Source organism: Mchenga conophoros, linkage group LG19 (genome assembly GCF_057382185.1).
Source record: "Mchenga conophoros isolate Kocher_MC1m ecotype Shallow Benthic linkage group LG19, M_conophoros_male_GT1.1, whole genome shotgun sequence".
In the NCBI taxonomy this organism is placed as follows: Eukaryota; Metazoa; Chordata; class Actinopteri; order Cichliformes; family Cichlidae; genus Mchenga; species Mchenga conophoros.
Window position 1 is genome coordinate 13,549,115 of NC_140544.1, and position 23,990 is coordinate 13,573,104.

General features: G+C 40.4%; 1 protein-coding gene across 1 annotated transcript in view; it reads right to left on the reverse strand.

Moving 5' to 3' along the window:
- The window catches only part of sntg2 (syntrophin, gamma 2), a 110,826-nt gene extending 88,455 nt beyond the window's left edge, over positions 1 to 22,371 (reverse strand). The window contains exon 1 of the mRNA XM_085256780.1: positions 21,996 to 22,371. Coding sequence (XP_085112906.1) covers positions 21,996 to 22,064 — 69 coding nt within the window. The 5' untranslated portion in view covers positions 22,065 to 22,371. The remainder of the gene's footprint in view (positions 1 to 21,995) is intronic.
- Between the last annotated feature and the right edge of the window lie 1,619 nt (positions 22,372 to 23,990).

Consider the following 23,990-nt stretch of genomic DNA (forward strand, 5'->3'; position numbering starts at 1 on the left):
CCATGCTCGTTGTTGTGGTCATCTGTTGTCTTCCGGTATTTTCTCCGCAAGCGACCTTTCCTCGACCAATGAGATAATCTGAATTGTCATACTCGAATTGTCATAAGTGTGCTGTCAGCTCATTGGTCACAAAGCAGGAGAGGGGCTGGGAATTATGTTTTCAAACAAAGCGTTAATTCCATTAACATTTATAGACTACTTTTGATTCTCACTGTATTACGGGACAAAGTGCGTCCCTTATTAGCTCAATACGGGACGTGTACTTTTGTTTCGAAATACGGGACGATTCCGTTTTTTAAGGGACGGTTGGCAACCCTACGTACACAGTCATACACAGTACGATATGTAGTGAAATGCTTGGACAACTACTCGTGACCTAAAGAAAACAAAAAAAGGAAAGGCTATGAATAAGATAGGAAATAAATATGCAAAATTAAAAAGGGTAAATTTAACTAGGAAGGAATAAAATATAAATTAAGGTTAAAAATGAAATAACTGTACAACACAAATTAGAATGAAGGGTAAATTTAACTGGGAAGAATAAGATAAAATATATAAATTAAAGTTGAAAATAAAATAACTGTACAACAAAATACACAATACACAATATAGAACTATATAAGAATGTATGAAGAAATCTAAATATAAATAAATATATACACAATAACAGCAGCTGTACAAGTATTAACTGGAAATGAAGAATATAGTGACCAGTGTTGTGCAAAAACAATGTCCAGAAAGTCCAGTGTGTGTGTAAGAACTGTATGTGTGGGTCAGTACTGTGTGGTGGTGTGATTGAGAGACCGTATCGCCTGCGGGAAGAAGCTCCTCCTCAGTCTCACTGTGTTGGTCTTCAGGGAGCGGAATCGCTTTCCTGACCTCAGCAGAGAGAACAGTCTGTTGTTGGGATGGCTGAGGTCCTTCACGATCTTCCTGGCCTTGGTCCAGCACCGCCTGCTGTAGATTGAGTGCAGGTCAGGGAGCTCGGAGCGGATGGTGCGCTCAGCTGACCGCACAACCCTCTGTAGAGCTCGTCTGTCCTGCATGGTGCTGTTCCCGAACCAGGTTAAGATGTTTCCCGCCAGGATGCTCTCTATGGTGCACGAGTAAAAGTTCCTGAGCACCTTGGAGGGCAGTTGGAAGTCTCTCAAGCGTCTGAGGTGGTAGAGACGCTGTCGGGCCTTTTTCACCACGGTGTTGATGTGACAGGACCATGACAGGTCCTGCGTGATGTGAACTCCGAGGACATCTCATTGGCAACAAAGATCCGCCTTTACCGAACCCTGATCCTGCCCATTCTACTTTATGGCGCGGAGACGTGGACAATGCTCAAAAACGACCTGAGCAAGCTCGAAGTTTTCCAAATGCATTGCCTTAGATGCGTTCTCGGCGTTTCCCTTCGCGACCGTCATTTGAATGACACCATCCTCACCAGCTGCGGTAGCCAACTGACGATCAGCGACCTAATCCAGCGCCGCCGACTCTGTTGGTTTGGCCACATTTGTCGAATGGACCCAAGCCGCTACCCCCATGGCCTACTCTAGTTGACCCGCCCCACCGATTGGAGGGTGCATCGAAATGCACCAAAGAAGACATGGATGAAACAAATCCAGGATGATTTGAAGGGCCTTCGACTTGACCTCGAGCAGGCAAGAACCATCGCCTTAGATCGAAAAGCGTGGAAGATAATTGTTGGTCAAGCAAGAGAACCTGCGGCACCTACAGCAGCGTACTGGTTGCGCGGCAGACCACCGCCGCTGGTCGCCCGCTAAGGACAAGAAGAAGAAGAACTATCACAACTATATTAGTATAATATAATTGGTCATGTGAGAAGTCTTTATCAGTAGGAAAAGCTCTCTCTCACAGGCCTGGGTGTCTCTGCTCAGACGGCTGTACCTACCACCAGGTCTAAATTCACCATCAATGATGAGCTTCCAGTTTCTTAAACTAATCCATAGACATGGAGAGATCCTGCAGACCTGATAAAGTAACGCTTTAAAACTGTGTTGCTTTTCATGACAAGCAGGTGATGACAACTCCAAGTGCACTCTGATCACAGTAAAAACTTTCCTGGAGTTAGTTTTGTAAATTATGGTAATTATTGGATTCAGAAAGGAAGATAATCCCGAGTATGCTGGTGCTGCTATGGAAAAGTCATCAAGAATTAAAGCGCAGACACTATTTCCACAAACATACTGGTGAAAAGAAGGGTGCACAAAGGTTGAGCTGTCGTTGTGTGGCATTTTCATATCCTCACCAAGTCGCATTGCTGTAAATAGTAAAGATGTAACAAATATGCCGGAGTGATTGCTCTTAAGCCTCAGCATGTAATGAGCCATGGTTGTATGCTAAAATAACTTGTGGGTATTGCTAAATGAGGTACTTAACTGGATTGACAGTCTGATCTTAATAGTGAATTATCCTTTTAAAAGCACAAAAAACACAATCCATTGACTTTTTAAGTCTAGTAGTGGATGTTGTGGATTCCTATGGTGAACATGGATTAACTGCATATTAAAGTATTTAGCGATGGGGACCTTTTTCCCAGGATGTAGGTAAACGTGTGGGAAATAGGAACTGTGTGAAGGCATTTGGGACCATTAAAGTGCAGCTCAGACCATCACTATTTAGACCATTATAATGCTCCAAACCTCTGAATCTGAATTTTAAAAGTATGTGTCATATAATGACTGCAAAGGTTTGCCCTGCCATACAATCATAAAGTTATCATGCAGTCTGTTATGGTTATTGCGGTACTGTTTTGCCAGCTTATTGTGTAGCTTGAAAACGATAGAGCATAAAAAGAAAACGGCCCTGTGGGACACCTGTACACAAAACAATCTTGTAAGACACCGCAAGCTTGTTGCATATTCTCTTTAGGCAGTCTGTCAGAAAGTCTTTAATCCAGAGAAAGAAAACTACTTTCAACATTCATATCACGCAGGCTTTGCAAAACCGCATTTCTTTGCAGTATATTCAAAGCTGAATTGAGTTAAAATCTTGTGACAGCATATCATATTCATCATGCTGACTGTGGTCAAATTGTGTCCTCTTTCCCCTTTGAAATAAAAACTGTGAGAGTGAAGCAGACATCTAATACAATCCAGTACAACAGCCCTGCAATGAAGTCTGTGCTTGTGAAGCAAAATAAGCAGGTTTCTTTTATTTCTTCCTTTTTGGTATTTTAGAGACATTGTTGGGGAGGCCTGGCAAATATATTTTCTTTAAAAAGCTTGAAAACTTGAGACTAGTCTTAACAGCAACCTAGTCTTAACAATGTAGACAAATTAGATTAAAAGCACATATCAGAAGACGTTCACATTAAGCCTTCATTGGTTCAGTGGGTTGTTGAGTTCAACACCTAAGTCGTCTCTTTACTGGATTATCTCAAGGTTTAGACACATTTTATTGAATCTGAATCCACTTAAAAATGAGAAACTGAGATACTTGTTTGTGGTTCCTAAATAACAAAAAAGCTATGCAAGTGGGTTTTTTGTTTTTTACTTCAGCATGATGATCATTCAATATTTGAAAAGATAATTAATGTATCCAATTTTTGCAATTTTGTGCAAAAATACAGAGTTTGGTCAACTGGCTTTGAAGTACACTGAAACTAAGTTCAGTCAGTTCAGGCAGGGAGTCTTCCTCACGCTCTATCACTAATGCTGCATTCATGTTACATTTACTTTGATTACTAGTATCGTACATTTTACGACATCCAAGCTGTGATAATGACTGGGGGACTCTGAAAGCTATGAAGCTGAACAAATATAAAACAAAGCATTTTTTAACATTCATGGCAAAACTCTTCATAAAGAGAAACGTTGAGAAACGGCTTTTTCAATGATTTTACTTAAAAATGGGAGATTTGAGATCGGCCTGTAGTTGTTCAGAAGAGCCATGCTGTATTTGATTTGATTTGTAAGGCCACCATATTCTCAGTAGTACCGAATGAATGAGGAAAATTGGGCAAAAAAAAATCAAAGGTAAACTTCTATAAAGTTGTCTGCATAGAAATGAAAGAACGAATTTGCCAGAGGGTGAACATGTATTATCCATTAGTTTAGATGGGGTGATCTTCACACACAGAAGATGAGATAAATCTGAGATCACAGCATCAACCAGATACATTGCATAAGATCTCAGTTGTCTACAATTCATTTGAAGACACTGATATTAATTATGAATAACACTTTCAAAGAACAGCTCAAATGTATTACTACATGGGGGCAAGAAATATATATAGGTTTACTTTTAAAAATCAACACAACCAACTTGCTTTTTAGAGATTTTACCCAACAGAGGTCTTTAAGCGTTTTGTTGATAGTTGTTTTTCTTTCTTCTTCAGGTAAAACGAGGCGAAACAGGAAAAAAAAATCTCAGCAGGGCTGTCGGAGTGAAAGAACAGAAGTTGTTTCACAGAAGGTCAAGAATGAGCTTTAGTCAACGTTTGACGGCTGTCCTAGTGTACTCGGTTCATGCTCTCGGGGGTAAATAAATCGGAGAGCGATATGACATTGGTCATTAAACAGATTGGTCACACTGGTCAGGAGGAGTGCCGATGAACTCATCAGTGATGCACTTGAAGAGAGGCAGAGTTCACATTTGATTCATTTTGATTTGATGACTATAACTGTATCACTTAAGACCAGGCAGATACGGGAAATAAAACTGACTTTAATATCTTTGGCTGAAAATGTCAAAGCTCTTTATGACACAGAGCCCTAAAACATTAATGACTACCAACAATCTGAATTAGATCACGACTTCTATGAGCCCTGCACTGTAGTCAGCATCAGGATTTATTTATTAAGCCTTTAAACCATTAAAAACTCCAATTAGGAGTGAATGACTTAATCAAGTGTGAATGTCCTTGAAATATTCACAACCAAATGCCCAAGAGGGAAGCTATAGCCTTGAAGTTTATTGCTGCATTTTACAGTATTTTAACTGTAACTTTATTTTTCTTATAAATTATAAATTTCTTCTGCTTATCCAATCTTATTCAATCCAATGATTTGGTCCACCAACACTGTAGGTGGTTAACAACACCTAGAGCTTGACACTAATGCAGTTTGATATAATTTAAACCATTTTCAGAAAGCAAAAAACAATGCTGAGTATTATAGTTATGGACCATGGTCTCTCTAAAGGCTAGTCTAGAAAACCTCAAAATAACAAGACACACATTTCCGCTTTAAAAGTTTCGTCTCTGCAGCAGAAGATTTGCAACTGCTGAGAATACAGCATCAACATCTTAAATCAGGTTTTGTGCACTAAACCACTAAAGTACACGTTTACAATTGGCCACAGTGCTGGAGAGACTTATTTTGAATCATTTCAGGAACAAATCAATGCATGGCCCTTTGAAAATCTCACTGCCAATACAACAGCACTTAGTTCAATGAAGAGTGTGGAGCTTTTGCTGGAACCACTGTGGAACAACGTATCCTAGTCTGGTAGATGTTTTAAACTAGTAGATTGCACAATGTAATTCATAAAGCGCACAGCTCGCTAGACATCAGGGAATATCTGTGGAATATGCTTCTTAAACACAAAAGCACACTGCTGCTCTGCCAGACCAAATGCACAACAGTTGCTTTACAAAAAGAAAAAACTGTGAAACAGGGTTCAAGAAAAATATCACATTTTTTAGAAGAAACAGCACCTCTAAATTGTGTGAGACCGAGGCTGCAAACTGTCTAAACCATTATCTCAACTGTTTATGGTGTTTGTACCAGGGTATCACAGTACAGGCTCCACTGGGAGTGGGTAAAGTACACTTTTCAGACTTGAAGTGAACCAGAGTGAGATCGTACTTGGCACAACTGAAGTGAAAGCAGACGAAGCATAAAAGTAACCGTATATGCTCAGTGGATCACGAGCACCAGGATGCCTTTTTTTTTCTAGCAAAAAATTGCTGCTATCGACCGTTTCTGTAGGTGGCACATTCCCTGTTCACCGGAAACAAAATACTATCATCATCCTATGAGTGCGCTGAGATTTAGGCCGTTGTATTTCTACCCCTGTGGAGCTATAGTATTTCAATTACAAATAAAACATATTTGTAATATGTGCCTAATCTTTAGGCCAGTCTTGAAAAACTGGTGTTGGGGTTCAGCTTTTTGTTGAATCCAAATCCTTTCAAATCCCTTATCAAAGGTAATTAGGATTTTTTTTTCCCCCATTCACAGGTAACTATAGTTATAAATAACTGAACCTCAAAGATTCAATTTAGATCTGTAATCAGCTTTTGTTGCCTGAGAATGCAAAACAAGTTTTTAGCCGCAGCCTAATTAATGTTCAAAACCTGCAGCTCCATAAATGAGGACAGAGCTTAAAATATTTCAATTCATCAAACACATTTAATCAATATTTCATATCTGTGAAAAATAACAAGTACTTACTCTGAATACTGAAGATCAAAAGTTTTAAAAACCTTTAAAATCTACCATGTCTAAAAAGCTATTTCTCATTTATTCATTAAAATTATTATTTTGTTTATCCACAAAATGTTACAGCTTTCAGTTTTATTGACAAATTAGCTTGTCCAAGCTACATGTGAGATTGCACTGAAAGCCCTTTGTTCCAAATCTTTGTAACATTGGACAGGAAGTTTCTGTTTCAACCTTTGGGTATAAGCTTCCAAAAAGCCAAACCCACTTTAAAGCCAGAATTTGAGGAACAAGGAATCTTTCTAGCTCCATCCACCCATTTTCTAGTTTTCATATTCAGGGGAAAGGAAAAGTAGGGAACATCCCGTACATTATTCGAGAGGTTGTTAGTCCATTTCAGGCCAACAAGAAGCTGAAGTTCACCAAGAAAACCCACATAGGCTCATGGGAGGAAAAAATATCAATACACGCACGGCACGACTCCAGCTGCCCGGCAGGTTCAAGCACACAAACATCAGTATGCAAGCATGCTCACGTGGGAAAGGAAGCACCTTGATGTTCGGCAGATAATATTCAGCAACACAAACTAAGTCTCAGCCAGATGGTAATTTAATTTTTGCAATAACTGATTCATGAACCAAACCAAATCTGACCAGATGGTTAAGTCTTTATAAAAAAAAATAAAAATTCTCAAGTGAATATGTGAACCAAATTGAAAATAGACAAAAAGTGTAGAAAATAATCAGAGGATTAAATCCTAATGACTGGCACAAGGAAATGCTAACCCTGGATGACAGGAATGCCTCCGACAAGTCAACCAACATGAGTTTTGAGACTTTAATATTAACGTGAACACGCAGAACCACGGTGTTTGAGGAAGTCGAGCTTTGTCTCAAACATTTATGTAAAGTTATTTTTCATTTTATCCATCTGCTCATTTTTCCTGATTATCTAAAGTTGGTTTATCCAGATGTTTTTCCCCAGCAATGGTATCTTTCTTATTAATGGTTTCTTATAAAATCTCTCCAGTGAGTTGTGGGTCTACCCTAGGATCTTCTCCCGGTTGGGGATGCCCCAAAGACGTGAAGAGAAAATGCACGAGAGGCATCTTGATTAGAGTGTCCACAGCTGTCTCCTTTAGACATGAAGGAGCAACAGTTAAGCCCAAATCTCAAAAGGAAAAAACTCTTTTCAGCTGCTGTATTTGCAATCTGATTCTTTCATCATTACCACATGTGAGGAGGGGGACTTAAATCAACTAGCAAACGAAAGCATTCACCTTCGGCTCAGCTGACGATCGGGTACAATGCAGCAATAATGCTGACCCAACATTAATTTCTTGTTCCATTTAAGCTCCACCATTTCAATCACTTGTGAACAAGATCCTGAAATACTTAAATTCCCTTGCTTGGAGCAGCATCTTTTCCTCCCAGAGGGAGCAATCCACCTTTTTTTTGGCAGAGAACTGAAGTGTAGAGTTGGAGTTGCTGACTTTCATCTTAGCTCCTTCACAGCTCGAGTTTATGCCAGATGAAGTCAACAGAAGTACTTGAAAAAGTAAGAGTGCAATGCTGGGTGATTATTAATAAAGATTACAAAGAGTTGATATTACCCAAAACCCTCTTTTAAGAAAGTAGACAATTGCTCTTTTAAGTTTGTATTGTCCAATGAGGTTACTTGGCTGTGTGCCAGACCAATCATAGCTGACGTCTGTAGAGTGATTTCCCTGCATGTATTAATAATACAGCAGGCAGTCCTGCTATCTCCAAGCTTCCTTTCTAATGTGGAGATGACATTTGAGTTTACTTTAGCTGTGGTGGAAGAAGAACTTTCCAGACACTGATAACCTTGAAAAGCACCACAAACACACACACACATGCATAGTTGATACAAACACAGCCAGCAGCCAGAGTTCAACACACACACTTACCAGATGCCCTTTTTTGTGTAGATCAATCATATAATGCCTGAGACAGTCCTCCAGACTTGTACGTACAGTGCAAAATGTGGTGAAATATTTTTGAGTTAATCCACTCACAGCACTCCCCGGTGAATCATACTTTAGTTCCATCAGTTCCGTTTACCATTAACACACCCTCATCATGGACTCTATACATTTTCAGCCATGAATCATGTGTTTTGATTACCCGAGCTGACACCAGTCCTAATTCTCTCTCTGGCTACGAACCGATAAACTACATTCATCTGAACCTAGAGGTTGTGTTGTTAGCATATGAAATATTTACTTGGCTGAAAAATCTAATTAAAAGCTACGTTATGCATGAAAGTTCCCAAAAACACCCACATCACAGCAGTTCACACCATTTAACTGTAAGCAGCATGAAGAAAAACCAACTTAACAACTATTAGAAATATCTGGATCCGCGCAGCCTCGGCGACTCGTCTGAAAACAAGAATATCTTTTTTTAAAAAGAAATGACTGAGCTGCGTGTGTGACAAGAACCCATGATGTTGACAAGTGTCACAATTACTACTATTGTCAAGGCGAGCACTTTCATCTGGATCCTTTAAAAGATCTTCGTATTTAAAAATCAGACAATTTAGAACAGAAGATGAAAAGCAAAACTCTGCTCTCTATTCAGCCCGTTCCCCTGTTTTTTTGAGGTCAATTAAAACTACCCTGGGGTTGTGTCAGCGGGGAAATGGCTGTGGCTGTACAACTTCAGTCACGCAAGAACGTGGAACTCTTTTTAAAAAACATGTTAATTTTAAAATCCGAGCAGAGAGCTGCAAGTTGCTGTTATTTATAACCAAGAGGAGAAGTCGATGGATAGAATTTTAGAATAGAATATTCTCATTTATTTGCAAACACATGCCACAGAGGAATCTGGCCCCGCTGCAAAAGAACAAACGCACATTTTAACTGGGATGGTATTTTTGCTCGCCCTTTTTTTGTAAACGATGCCAAAAACTGTGGCAGAGTTACCTCTCGTTTTCAAATACCAGCATGCAATTTGCCTGGCAACTTTGTAGTTTTTAAAAAAGAAAACAAAAGACAGATTAAAAATTTTAATGTGTATTTTTTCTCCCCAAAAATCCATTAAACACAGCCCAGAGATACAGCTGTACTGATGAGCATAATCCATCATTTTAAATGAGACAACTTTGGTAATTTCTCCTAACATGGCTTTAAACGCTGCTAATTACCACATTACTGGAACTATTTTCACTTCTTTCAATCAAGACGCAGTCTTACATAACGGTGAAACATTATGTTACTGCAAAACAAAGTCTCCGTAAATACCTCAGCACTGATTGTGTCCCTTTTTAGAGAGCTATATAGCAAAGTCATTCAGTTCATTCAGTTTATGGTGATAAATTAGATTCATATTCTCATGTCTGAACATGTTTTGAATGCATCTTTGATCACAGCAGGAGGTGATGATTCAGAGATGTTGGCTAAACCACAGTAAATACACAAGTGCTTCTAAAGTGTGAGTTTTCTTGAGCTGAACACTGTTTACTTCAAGGGTTACAGTTAAAGCAAGGACGAGAAAGGGGCTTTTTATATTTACTGTATGAGTACTTGAAAATAGAACAAGATTTTTTTGGGTATATGTAACATTGATGAGGTGAATTCCCAAGTTTGCGACGCACAACCCAAAGCTGTGATGCCAAGGCTGAGAGAAGCCTAATAACAAAATGCCAATGAACATTTCAGAGATCTCAAGCAACAACAAGCAGCAACCTCCGGGGCTGAAAAGTGAAGCCAACACCAGAGTGCCAGAAACTGCAGTTCCCTGAGTGGCCACTTAAGACTCGCTCCAAAGTGAATCAATCATGAGAGTACCGTGTTAAGCAGCCCAGCTTTGCAGCAGAAATTAACGTGGGTGACGGACTGGTTTTGGTCTCTACAGCAAATGTCTCCCCCTATATCGACTGGAAGAGTGGCTGAAATCCCCCTCTCTCCATCTCCACATGCCACCAGCTGTCAGCTCAGCTTCACCTCCACTAATTCAAGTCATTGAACCAGACCTCTCGATTGTAATTATGTAATCATGGCTGGCTGTAAAAGGGAGTCAATCCCTATAGACTCTGATGTCAGACTGGGCAGCATCACCTCATCCCCCATCACACTGAACACTGGTGCTCCACAGGGGTGTGTACTGAGCCCTCTCCTGTACTCACTCTACACCTACGACTGCACAGCCACTAACAACTCCAACATCATTGTGAAGTTTGCGGACGACACTACAGTGGTGGGTCTTATCACCAACGGTGATGAGACGGCTTACAGGGAGGAGGTCAGCGCCCTGACCCACTGGTGTCAAGACAACCATCTCACCCTCAACGTCGCAAAGACAAAGGAGTTGATAGTGGACTTCCGGAGGTGCAGAGAAGTACACACCCCCATCACCATCAACGGTGCTGCTGTGGAGAGAGTGAGCAGCTTCCGGTTCCTTGGAGTACATCTGGCTGAGGATCTTACGTGGTCAGTACACACAAACAAAACAGTGAAGAAGGCGCAGCAGCGCCTCTTCTTTCTCAGGAGACTGAAAAGATTCGGCATGAGCCCCCGCATCCTCAGGACCTTCTATCACTGTGCCATTGAGAGCATCCTCACTGGATGCATCACCACCTGGTATGGCAACAGCACCGCCTACAACTGCAAAGCTCTCCAGCGAGTAGTGCGGTGCTCTGAACGGATAATTGGAGGTGAGCTTCCCTCCCTCCAAGACATCTACAGGAAGCGGTGCCTGAGGAAAGCGGGGAGGATCATCAAGGACTCCAGTCACCCCAGCCATAAACTGTTCAGACTGCTTCCATCAGGAAGGAGGTTCTGCAGCATCCGGTCCCGTACCAGCAGACTGAGAGACAGCTTTTTCCATCAGGCCATCAGACTGCTGAACACGTCATAGACACCTCAGCTTCACTACTGGAACTTCAACATTATGCACTCCACACTGTATATAAATGCCACTTGTTTTGCACATATTCAACTCTGTATATTTTATATATTTTATTATTATTATTATTATTATTATTATTATTTTATTTTTTTACTATTTAATTTGTAAAAATGTGTATACACACACACACACACACACACACACACACACACGTAGGAAAATATTTAGTATACACATCCAGAAATGCATACACTATTATATATTGTACATATATTTATTAGTTTCAGGTTGGCCATTCTTGTATTTTGCTCGTTTGTGTTGTTGTGTTTGCACATCTCTGTTGCTTGTGGGGCTCGCACACAAGAATTTCACTCGCATGTGCTGTGCCGATGTGACAATAAAAAGTGATTTGATTTGATTTGATTTGATTTGTTAAAATGCCCAACTTTACAGCATTAAAAAGCATGTTTACAGCCCGGTGCAAGAAATGATCTTGAGCTCTGGACAGTCCCAAAAGGGCTTGTAGTGCCACATTTATTTGGAGCATGTTTTGCATTGCATTGTCACGAGAATGTGCATGTATTAATTTGGTCATTTAAAAATGTCTAAAATGGTTTTATGCGCCAGTCTAATCTGCTAAGTCGCTTTTCCTCCAGTGTAACTGCAGCTACTGGAACACAGAACCGACAAGAATACCATTTCAATCCATCAAATTGATTTCATTTGGATCTGTGTCAAACAGCAGTGATTTCCATGTCTTCTTTATTAGGCAGCAAGCTTTAATGGATTCAGTTTAAAGTTTCATAGCAGTGCAGTATGTGCAGCTGTCATCTTAGAAGCAAAAGGCAGCACTGAATGCCACACAGTGATAAAATAATGAACTGGAATTAAAATGTTTATTTTACCACTCTGTGCACTTAATCACCCCATTAATGATCATTTCTTGTCCTTTTGCAACAGTGTTGCAATTTACTTTTATATTTTCTGCGTTTGTTGTAGATTTTAATCAACATTTGGTGTGTTTTTAGTGGAAGAAGACTCACATGATCTGTGAAACGCCCCTTTCAGATTGGTCAGTTGCTGCGGACACCACCCTGGGAGAAACCCTGGGTAAACTCAGAAAGTTGATCACCAGCGTTGTGTGACCTTTTATTTCTGATCAACTATTTTAGGGTAAGTGAATCCAGATAATGGAATCCTATTCTTGGTATGTTCAGTTAAGTTTTATTTATATAGCGCCAAATCACAGGAATAGTTGCCCCATGGAGCTTTATATTTATGTTGTAAGTAAGACCCAATAATAATACAGAGGATACCCTAACAATCAACCCCTTTAAGCAAGCAGTTGGCGACAGTGGGAAGGAAAAACTCCCTTTTAACAGGAAGAAACTCTGTGAGGGGCAGCCTTCTGTTATGACCATATGGGGATAATGGGAGAGAAAATTACACTGGAAGAGATTAATAATAACAACATGTGCAATGAGCTTCTTAATTTAGGCCCCTGGGCCCTATTTCAGGAAGCCGGTTTAGAAAACTCAGAGTGAAAAACGATACTCAGGGTTGAGTAACCCCGAACTGTCCAACTCGGAATATTCCGTTTCAGAAAGGCTGATAACAATTAGTTCAGTCAACGCGGAGTTGCTTTAACCCCAAGTTAAGCGCGCGGACGAGGATACATAAAGCCCTGATTAGTGGAGCACAGATTAAGCGAGTCACCATGGAGACGGAGGGAAAGAAGGCGCGGTCAATGTATTTTACAGCGCTTGAGGCCGAAATTCTGATGGCAGCATATGCCGATAACATGCAAATTCCACGGGAAAAAAGTAACGCAGCCTCAGCTGCAAAAGAAAGGGAGCATGCATGGCAAAACATAGCCGACAGAGTCAATGCGTGAGTGTTAATTTAAACATTGATCTAGGGATTTCCACCCATTTAACACGTTATTTTATTATATTTTATTTTATTTTTTATTTTATACATTTGATTTTGTGATGTGATGTGAGCGCAGGTGCAACCCAACAGGCCCCAAACGTTCCTGGCAGCAAGTAAAAATGAAATGTAAAAATATAGTCCAACCAGGTAAGGTGTAATTGTATTATGAGCCATAGTGCTTGGTCTGTTTGTCCGATGTAAATCAATTGCAGTTAGAGGCTACATTAATTTCCCCTCTGTAAGCACTTATTGAAATTATCTGAGCACATTACAAGTACATATTTGCTTACTCTGTATGCTCAAATGTGACCCGTTATAGCCAACAGAAAAAAAAAGCGGAGGCCCGAAAAACAGGTGGAGGTCGTCCACCACCACCACTCACAGAGGCTGAGCAGTTGGCTTCCACATTTGTGATAATGTTGGCAGCATCACATATGATCTTCACAGTGCAGAGAACACAAATTAGCATCCATTACTATAATGAAATAATTTGTTAGTTTGAAATGCTACAGGGAACTATGTACCTGTACATTAATGCTGTGGAAAGACTTCCTGTTCACATAGTCTCCTTCATTTACTGAAGGAGCAATGATTGGAATGTGAGTCCCATCTATACAGCCAATCACGCCTGGGAACCGTGAGAATAAATGTAAAATTTAAGTAGTAGTTCAAATATCACCACATCATGAATTAAGTTTCGTTCATCCTGATACCTGCAATTTTGTGGCATCTCTCTTTGATAAATCTTGTGGGTCTGTGACCGGGGAACACCACAGACGAGTACAGGAGACGTTTCAGTGCAACTGTAACATTCCTGACTGCCCGACAGACGGTAGCCTTGGAAACGTGCTCAGCGTCACCAATATTATACAGAAAGCTCCCGTTTGCAAAAAACCGAAGTGCAATACAAATAATATGTACAGAACTGAGAGGATGTCCACGATGTGTCACATGAGCAATATTAGTCCTGAGGATGTTATTCAAATAAATTATAGATTGTGCTGAAAAACGGTAACGTTCACACAGGAAATCATCAGGAAATGATAAAATGTCCGAACGCACTCTAATCACTCTCTCCCGGCGGAGAGCTCTGCGGAGAATTTGGGCTTCAACATCTACTGGCTCTTCAAGGAAGGGGCACGCCATGTCTGACACTTCCTACAGTCAGGTTTCCGACAAAGAGGCGGGGACAGTCAGGGTTAGTTGAAGTAAACCTGCTAGGGGGCAGGTTAGCTTCACGGAGTGTGTCGTCATAGTAACTCGCTCAGAATTAATCTAAACTCGCTTTGTGAAACTGAAAACCCAGAGTTTTCGTTAACTCAGGGTATACTTACTCAGAGTTTGCACTAAACCGGCTTCCTGAAATAGGGCCCAGGTCAAAGCTAAATGAAGCACATTTCAAAAGTTGTTGTGTTAGGGTAAATGTATTATATTATTGGCTGCCAGGAGTGTTGTGGAGTGTGTTGTTAGGGAACCTGTATTAAATGTCACTCCTTCTTACTCGTAGTTCTAATCTGACACAAAATAATATAATTTGTCTGTGTTTAACAAATTCTAAACACTAATAATTGGACAAATTCACACTGCAGTGCTGTGCGCTAGCTAGCCAGGCAGCATAACAGCTGGAACGGGCTCCATTACTTCATTCAAGAACAGTAAGAAGAGACTGAGGAAAAAGAAAAGAGAGCAGAGTTTCATGAATAGAACCAAGAGAAAAGCCGTATCTGTTGTTCAGAAGGTTTTCTACTTTTGAAAAGTGAAACTTGTTTTGCTTCTGCAGCTTATGTGCTGGACTTGCACTGTGGGTGGCACTCGGGGAGCTTAGCACTTTGCCCTGTCCAGATAAAAAAATAAAATAAACAGCAGCAGCCAAAATCCTTACTTCACAAACCTTTGTGTGACAGTATATGCAATAAAAGAAAGGGAAGGGACCTGCAGGAAAGCAACTATCTGATGTCATCATTCAGTTGGTTGATACTTCTAAGTTTAAGCTTAGTTTGTGTAGGTAAAATGCTTGCATATTAAGTAAATCAGGCCTTCACTGTGTATCAGTATCTTAGAGGGTCAATAAGCTGTAGCCAGGATGGAGCCGCCTTCACATGAATAGAGCTCTCAGAAATGTGGAGTTGTATCTTCTGCAATCATCTTTGTTCAATCTTCCACTCGGAGTGCCTCCATGGGGAATCAGACCCACTTGATGCATTTCCTCTCTATTGTATATATATTGTTTGAAAAGGCTCCTCTCACGGAGCTTTACTGCTCAAACAGCACCACGGTCCAACTGTGTTAGATAGTACAGCCCCCCCCCCCAAAATAAGAGCAACTGGTCTTCAGGTTTTTAAATTGTTGGTAATGAGAGTATAATTTATTCTTTTATCTTCATTAGTCATAAATAAAAACAGAGAGCTGCGCACAGATATGAAATGCATTGTAAACAAAGCAGTGAAAGTTTGGTTTGAGTGGAAAGTTTTCATGTTGCTACTGTGGGAGGAATAATCTAGGGTGAATGTATATTTTGAGGAACTAATGTAGGACTGTTTATATTACCATAATTCATTTATTTCCATTTCAAGGGCGACTCTCGGGTGCCCAGCTACTGTTTCTTTCGCTGCATTTTTTCAGTGCAGTTTGTCTCGAAGAGGTGAGTAAAATGTCCACGACAATCCGCCGTCAGCCGGTGAGGAGACGAGGTAGATTTCTTCGTATCTCGCTTGAAAATGAATGTGGAGGACATTAAAATGCATAAGTTTCCTGCCTTGAATCTAAATAAAAATGCTAATGAAACGCCGTGGGTATTAATAATGTGGAGGACGAGTTTCCTTTTATTTGCTAAAGAAACATTTCAAGACAAACAGTGACAGCCGCAACTTGTTTTTGATGTATCAGGATTTATGACACTTCATATCCTCTTGACATTTAAAAAATTAAAACGCAGTCTAATTAAAGCTTTAATTAACGCCTGACTTTGGACTAAGTTGAATAATGGAATATGGCTGTGCATGATGGTGTGTTATATATGTATCTTTGCACTTCCTACAGGGATTAATTATATGCTTAAAAAAAGGACTAATTTATGATATAACGCTGGAGTGTGCCCTTTGGCCCATCTCACAGTCCTCATGGGATCCTCATGTTCCTGCCATTAGCTCATATGCCATAAGGAGATTAACATTAAACCATGGACCCATCTGAGAGGAAAGGATCTACACGCAGTGTAACAATTTTGTATAGTCCTACTAAACAGAATATAAGGTGGAAATGACTGAAGCAGTCCTAGCAACACGTGCCACATGTTTGCATTCTCTCTCTAGGGTCATTAAATTATTGTATTCATTTTGAAGAGCCTGACTGCAGTGATAGGAGGAAAATTGAATATTGTTCTGGCAATGAAAGAGACTAAATATAACCTTTAAAAAAGAAAAGAGAGAAATAAAATTTAATTTTTTTTAAATATCAAGTCTGATTATTTTGTCTTTTCCAATTACCTGAGTAGCTCTGGGAAAATGAAAAGTTAAAGAGAATGCATGTTTCATGCTCCAACAGGAGTGATTTGGTTAAAATATGATTGACTTCCTGAATACAAAAGCAGACTTTCACACTCCACTGGGGTATAATTAAGGTTCTGCAGTTCCTGCCAAGAGAAACCCTCGAGCGGGTGACCACAGGGGGTTGGAAATTTTATGTGACATGAATGCCACTTATTTTTTTTAGCTTTTAAAATGGGACAAGCCTGGGTTTGATTGTCTGATAATAACATTGTGTCACCCTCTTTTTAATCCCATTTGCACTGATCTCCGCTTTCGGTTGTCCTTGCAGCATTCCCCTTCTGTAAATGTTAATGTTGACCAGCAAGTCAATATCCTTAACGGTGAGTATAATCCTGTAAGGCTGTGTGTGCGTAATTATTCCATCACTGTCAATATTTTAACATCAATACTGTGTTTGTAAATGTGTTTGCATTGTGTCAACGGGGGAATCTGTTGTGGGGAGTCTGCGCATGAGAAACTGTAACACACAAAACACATGGCTCATTAAAGTCTGTTTTAATTACATTTAGAGCTGATGCAACCAGTGTACTGAAAGCTCCAACTTGCCAGTTCAAACTAAAGCATCTCAAGAGATGTGATACTAAATGAACTCTGAAAATGTGACTGTACTTGTTTTTATTGAACCAAAATAACTAAAAATACAGTAGTGCAAGAAGATCCAAGGTGTTTAGTACTGTGCAAAAGTTCTTTTAATTCCTTTATATTTTTCTTCCAAGAATCCAGACTTTCCTCTAAGTTGTTAAAGCCGTCTCCAGGTTTTCTGAATATATTTCAGGGGATTTTTCTTCACATTTCCTGCTTTTTCATTCATTTTCAATGTCATCCCTGTACATGAACATTTTCAGAGAAATTTTATTTTTTTAAACCACTTAACACTGACTTATGAATCATTCAGCCACAAAAAGCACCTTACTGAACCAATACTGTTTCTACTTATAAGGGGCAACCTGACAAAGCCAATTTTAGTACCTAATAAAAAAAATTAGGCAAAAAACCCAAACATTTGTTTTTATTTCTTTAGTTGAATTTCCCCCAAAAATGCCAGTCATAACAACTAGAAACACATAAAAGTAGTACATTAGCACCATCATGATGAATCCTAAAGAGCCAAACATTTGGTATCTGTCAGCATGGTGTACCTTGTGTTGTTAAAAAATGATGTGGCAGGCCTAACAACAGTACCTCAGACAAACAGTATCTTAAAGCCGATTCCTTAAGAAACAGGAAAAACAACAACAAAGAGCTGGCGCAGGGCCTTTGAGATGCATCTGGTCCATTAGTTGATCCATCTGCTGAAATGTTCTCAAACTTTTTTTTTTCTTAATTTTTTGGTTGTGATTGTTGGCGGATGGACAGGAGGAGGTCAGGAGAGAGGTATAACAGTGAGTGTCTATGGCCATCTGTAAAACTGTCTCTGTCATTGCAGCCAGTGATCTCACGGATTTTGCCATAATTAATTATGAAAGCAACATCAGATTTGGATCCACCATGGAATACCCCCGGGAACGCTGGTGAAAAATGATCTCAGAAACATTGCCAATCCAGTAAAACCATAAAAACACACAGTTGTCCTTTTGAAGCAGTGTGGGATCATTTTATCAACCAAGAACAGAACAAAAGGCAGAAAACATCCAGAGGATTGTTTTGAATGCCCTTCATTCAGTCACTGCAATACTGCACTTGTGAAAAAGAAAAACGTCATCGAGACATTTCAGTGCATCAGATATCTCGTTGATGGTTTTCCTCCATGATCACAGTTAATGTTACTCCAGATCCACCACTGCAACAGACCAATCATGTTGCTGTGATGTCAAAGTTCTGTGACTTGCAGGTCAAAGGCAGATGTGCTTTGGCTTCATTTTCCAGTTCCAGAAACAACATCCAAAACATAGCTACACCAACATCATACACTGACGTCATGGTTCTCTATGGATTAAAAAATAAAGCCACGGTAAGGTGAAACGTCAGGTGGACGGCAGGTTGGTGCTGCATCAGCAACAATGCAGACATTATACAAGGCTCTTGAGGTGGAGACGCAGGTCGAGAGCTGAGTTGAAAAGTGAAGCTTTCATTTTTACCAGTCTGTTCCACTACTCACTTATAGTCGTAATAACAGAATGAATGTAAATGAGGTCACAAGCTCAAGGAGCCATGATGAGATTCTTCTGTAAGAATGCTGGGGTCGGGCTTAGCGGTAGGGTGAGAAACGCTGATATCAGAAGCGAGCCACTCCAACTGCCTTTTTTCAACATGAAGAAGTGCTTCAGACATCTGGTTAAGATGCCTTCTGGGCAGGTGCATCCCTTCAAAAGGTTTTACAAGCATGCCCATCAGTGAGGGGATCCCGGGTAGACCCAGAACACACTGAGGAGGTTGGATTTCAGCTGGTCGGGGAATGGCTTGAGGTCTACCAGGAAGAATTGGAAAGTGCTAGGAAGAATGATTTTTTGGATTACTGTGCTTAGCTCATTTCCACTGTGACTCAACTTTGGATAAGTGGAAGGTAATTGATACATGGACACATGGCTACAACCCATAAACCAAACATTACGATTCACTAGAAAAACCCAAAACTTGGAAAACAGAAAACTGGCACAGCACGAGGGTGAGCATGACCGTTGTTTACTTAAGCATTCTGCATCATGAATTTATTCCCCTAGGATCAGTTTACGGACCGAATCTGATTAAGACTCTGTGGCTCTATTAAAATTAAATCAGGAATGGTTTGAACTTTTCTAGATTTTTGCTAAACTTTCTGACCACAGTTCATTTGTTATGAAGTCAAAACGGCACAAAAACTATCCAGTAATTATGAATTTTGGCACATCTTAGTGATGGGTTCATCAATAAGCTGCTGAAACACAGTCCAGAATCCAGGCAAAGGCAGAGAATTATGTATGAAGAGTTACATTTTTCAAGTGTTCACCACACAAATATACTGCTTGAACTAAGTCGGGGATGGAGTCTCTCCCAGCGTGCAGAGGCAGGAAAACACCCTGCCTGCCAATCACAGCACTAATATACCGTGACATACAATTCAAACATGGCAAAACTAATGCGCACACACACACACACACACACACACACACACTGTAGGCAGAGAGCTGCTTGTATTTGGACAGGAGGACTCAGTTTACTGTATCCACCGACTCTTCAAACACCTTCAGACAATTCAATACAAACCTGAATTATTCCTTACTTTTGCTACACCCTGGTTTACGCAAGTCTTCACAGTAATCACGTCTCAGATGCTTCATCATTAGGGGGCATCAAATATTTGTTGATATGCACCCAGCGTGCTATGGGAATAACAAAGGGAAAAAATAGGAGAGGTGTGCCTTCCCAGCACTTTCATCTAATTTATCAGTGATTGCCAATCACCCAGATAGATTCAGGGCATCTCCGTGTTTGAAAAACCCAAATTTTATGATTGCGGTTTCATGTTTAACATTCCCTTTGATGGAAGATTGAGTAAAAACCCCCTTAAAACAACATAATCCAAATATATATGACATAAATTGGGGAGGGGGGAGTAAAAACGGGAAATATGGTAAAGCACTTTGGATGCAAACTCGAATCCGTCTCTGGAATCTTCCAAGCAGCCTAACTGCATATAATAAAGCATCTATAATTAACACATTTTGGCATTAATTCAAGCCAGATTACCCTGATATTTGAAACTGCTGAAGGACATGCCAAACTACATTTTGTTAATTCCAGGCACAATTAAGTCCATGCTTACCAGCCTGAAACTTTACATTACACTGTCATAAACACGAGTTGTGGAATGGGAGATTCTCTTGCAATTTGCAACTGTTTACTTGTGCTTACTGTATAATCTTAGCCATTACTCAGTGGTAAATGGAGAGTGGAAGTGTGTGGAAACTGAACGCACTCTAAATAGAGTTAAGCTCAAGACTTGTGTGTCCCCAGAGGCTCAGATATCCAGTATTTAATGGCTTTGTGAAAGCAAGGCAGTGGCTTCAATTGAATTAAAGGTGCTGGACGCCCAGCGAAGGCGACAAAAGGACAAATGTAGGTAAAGATGTGCCAGAAGCTGTCCTTTTAAATGAACCAAGAACTTAAAACTTTACAGCAAGGTATCCATGGAAACATGTTTACTGACACATATGAAAAATCAACTGTGGATGCAAGTGGTGATATATAATTTTAACCCTATTTCTGAAGACAGTGCTTGGTTAAGTAATATGTCCTGCAGCCTATGATGGACTTTTCTTTACAGAGCTGACTCACAGAATATGAAAGTCTGGTAAAAGGTCAGGTCATCTGTTTTCTTGCTAAAGTAGCCTAAACATGATATCCTGCTAAATATGAAGCCCTGAAGGAAGCTCGTGAACTCACGACAAAAGATGGTGATAATAATAATAATAATAATTATAACAATAATAATAATAATAGCTGTATTACAACTGGGGTTCGAGAGCGCTATAACGGAAACAATTAGCAGTCACTTATTTAAACTTATTTTGTTGTCATCTCAAATCGTGAACACTGGTTTGTTTGTTTTTTATTATTGTTACTGTAAAGAGTTAAATTAAATGTGAAAAATAATATCAAGCTATAAGAGCTAAGCTGCTTAGTGCACCTGCAACATAAATGCTACAACCTATCAAATCATACCGGATAATCATTTAACCAAACGCGCCGTTTCATCATAGAGAAGAAACTACGTACCAGACTTAATTTAGGAATTAGCCAATGTAATGATTACGCGCTCGTTTGTTCAATTACACTGTTCAAATAATGTAATAAACAGCAATAAGACATTAGTATAGTCTTTTGCTGGATTCGGCTAATGCAACAATAAATAATACATAAAATAGCCATGTTTCCATAGATATTGTTCTTAAACCTGTAGCACTTGGATACCAGCAGCTCATGCCTAATAGATCATTTATCGTCATATGACCAGCAAAACGCCATCTAGAAAAGTTGAACGTTTGTTTGTTTTTTAAGTAAGAGAGCGATAGTTTTCTAGATGTATGCCGAACTGTACAGCTATTCGTGACGCTTTGGAAACGATTGACACCTGAACGCGAGCCTGTGCAGCGTCAAGCAGTTAAAAGCAAAGAAGCATAAATAGTATAATTTTAAAGGAAGCTTGGAGCTGCCTTCCACATGAGCGGACGAACTGCCCGAGTGCTCTTTCGGAGTGCCCTAACACGGAAACTGCAAACTGCTGTTAGATTTCAGTCATTCACAGGGAATGACTGAAAGGGTTTACTTGCCGAAGTTGGAACCGGGAGGCTGGCGGGTCGCTCGATCAGCTCAGGTTGCTGTTTCCCGGTAACATTCATCTCCCGTACAACCGCTTTCTCTGTCCGCTCACTTCGACGAGAGTTTCTCAAGTCATTTATCCAGCCGCTGAAGGGAAGTGTTATTCACCGGCGTCCCGCTTACCCACGAAGACAGAAGGAGAAAGCATGCCTGAAAAGCTCGGGGGTTCTTCGAAAAAGGAAAAACAGGAAAACAGCCGTGCGTATCCTGAGATGACCACGATGGTGCCCGCTGCAGGGACGAACTAGGAGCGCCCGTCGCTGCTCGTTTCTCCCCGGCTCAGCCCCAACTGTCAGCACACAGCGGCTCCTCTGCTTCTTCTGCTGCTGCTGCTGCTCCTCATCAGTCTGCATGACTCCCCACCTGCTGCCTGTCCTCCTATTAACCATTCCTGCGTCAAACCACAGCACATTAACCCGTTCACTGATGCTGGAGTCCTGGAGGCATTTTAATCAGCAGAAATCACGGATGCATATTTATCACAATTAGTGCTCGGATCCTCTAATGATGGGCTATATTGCAATCAACAACATTTATGTTCACTAAACAGCAACATTGTCCTTGAACTTTGCGGCCAGGTGAAGGCTCCCCGACTGTGTGAGCACGGTAATTGTTAATGGATACTGGCACAAATTAATTTCTGTGGCATCCTCAAAGCCGCGCTTGAGGGAAAGAAGGCTCATCTTCCTGATGGAGGGTGATGGGTCAGAGAAGGGCTTTTTTTTTTTTTAAGTCAATCTTATCACCGGGTCCTCAGAGCTGGCCTCAGGGATCCAGCCAATGCGGCCTGACTCATGTTGGATTTCAGTGGTATAGACAGCTTTATACACAGAATATGATACCTCTTCTAATAACCATCTTTCTTTTTTCCAGGAGAAATAGAGGTTAAAAATAGACTCACAACTATCTAAGGGCACACAATACCTGAGAGAGGGTTTCATTCTGTGTGGTTACAGGCCTATAATCAGTGACAGACTTTTGTTTTGTATTTTTTTATGTTCCGGATTAGAGCGCTAATGTGGATCTGGGAGAGTAACAATGACGAAGCGCCCCATTGCAATATATTACAGCCTAGCACTTTCATCAGAGTATGAAAAGGTATCATCAGAGGACTGGGAGAGGTGCAATTGTTAGGGAAGCTACTTCAGCTTCATACTTCAATGGCTGGCTTCCCACTCAGCATCCTGCAAAATCTGATGTTTTATGGCTGTTATGGATTTGGGGAGGAGAAAAAAAAATCTGCTTTCCAACTTATTACTGCTACTGCAAATACAGCAGGCCTTGTGGAGTTGAGTGTGCAGCCTTGAGTTTCAGGTAAACATTTCTTGAGGCAGAACTGCAAAGGTCAAAAGGCTGTGCATAGATGAAGCAGCTCACATGTTAAAATACATTTCTGTATTTTATATTAAAGAAAACCCGTGCAGCTCTGCCCTCAGTAAGAACTACCACTTAAGCCCACTGGAGCACCATTATCTATTTATTGGTGCTCAACCTAAACTGATAGGACTCCAAAAATAAGTCGAGGCAAAACAAACAACACGAAAAACTTTCTTTCTCAGAGGGAATAGTAAAAAAGAAACACGTCTCTAAGACAGACCACAGAGAACCCGAGAATAGCACGGAGCACCCCGGGATAGGCCTCTTTTTTTCCCTCAGGAGACATGATTGAATGTCACGAAGGAAAAGCGCAAATGCAGATAGAAAGAAGAAATGAAACCTGGATGAATTCTATAGAGTCTTGCTGTTGGGTGGGCCACGTGAAGAGATTAGCAGGTGTGCGATGACGGGCAAAATATCAGTTGGTAAAGTGAAAAAAGCGACAGAATGGACTCAGTGTTTTATTCAGTACTACCTGAAAGTAGTAACTAAACCTAAACACTCATCTAGAAAGTGTTTATAGAAGATCCGTTATCTCATACACATAATAGAAACAGAAGGCTTGATGC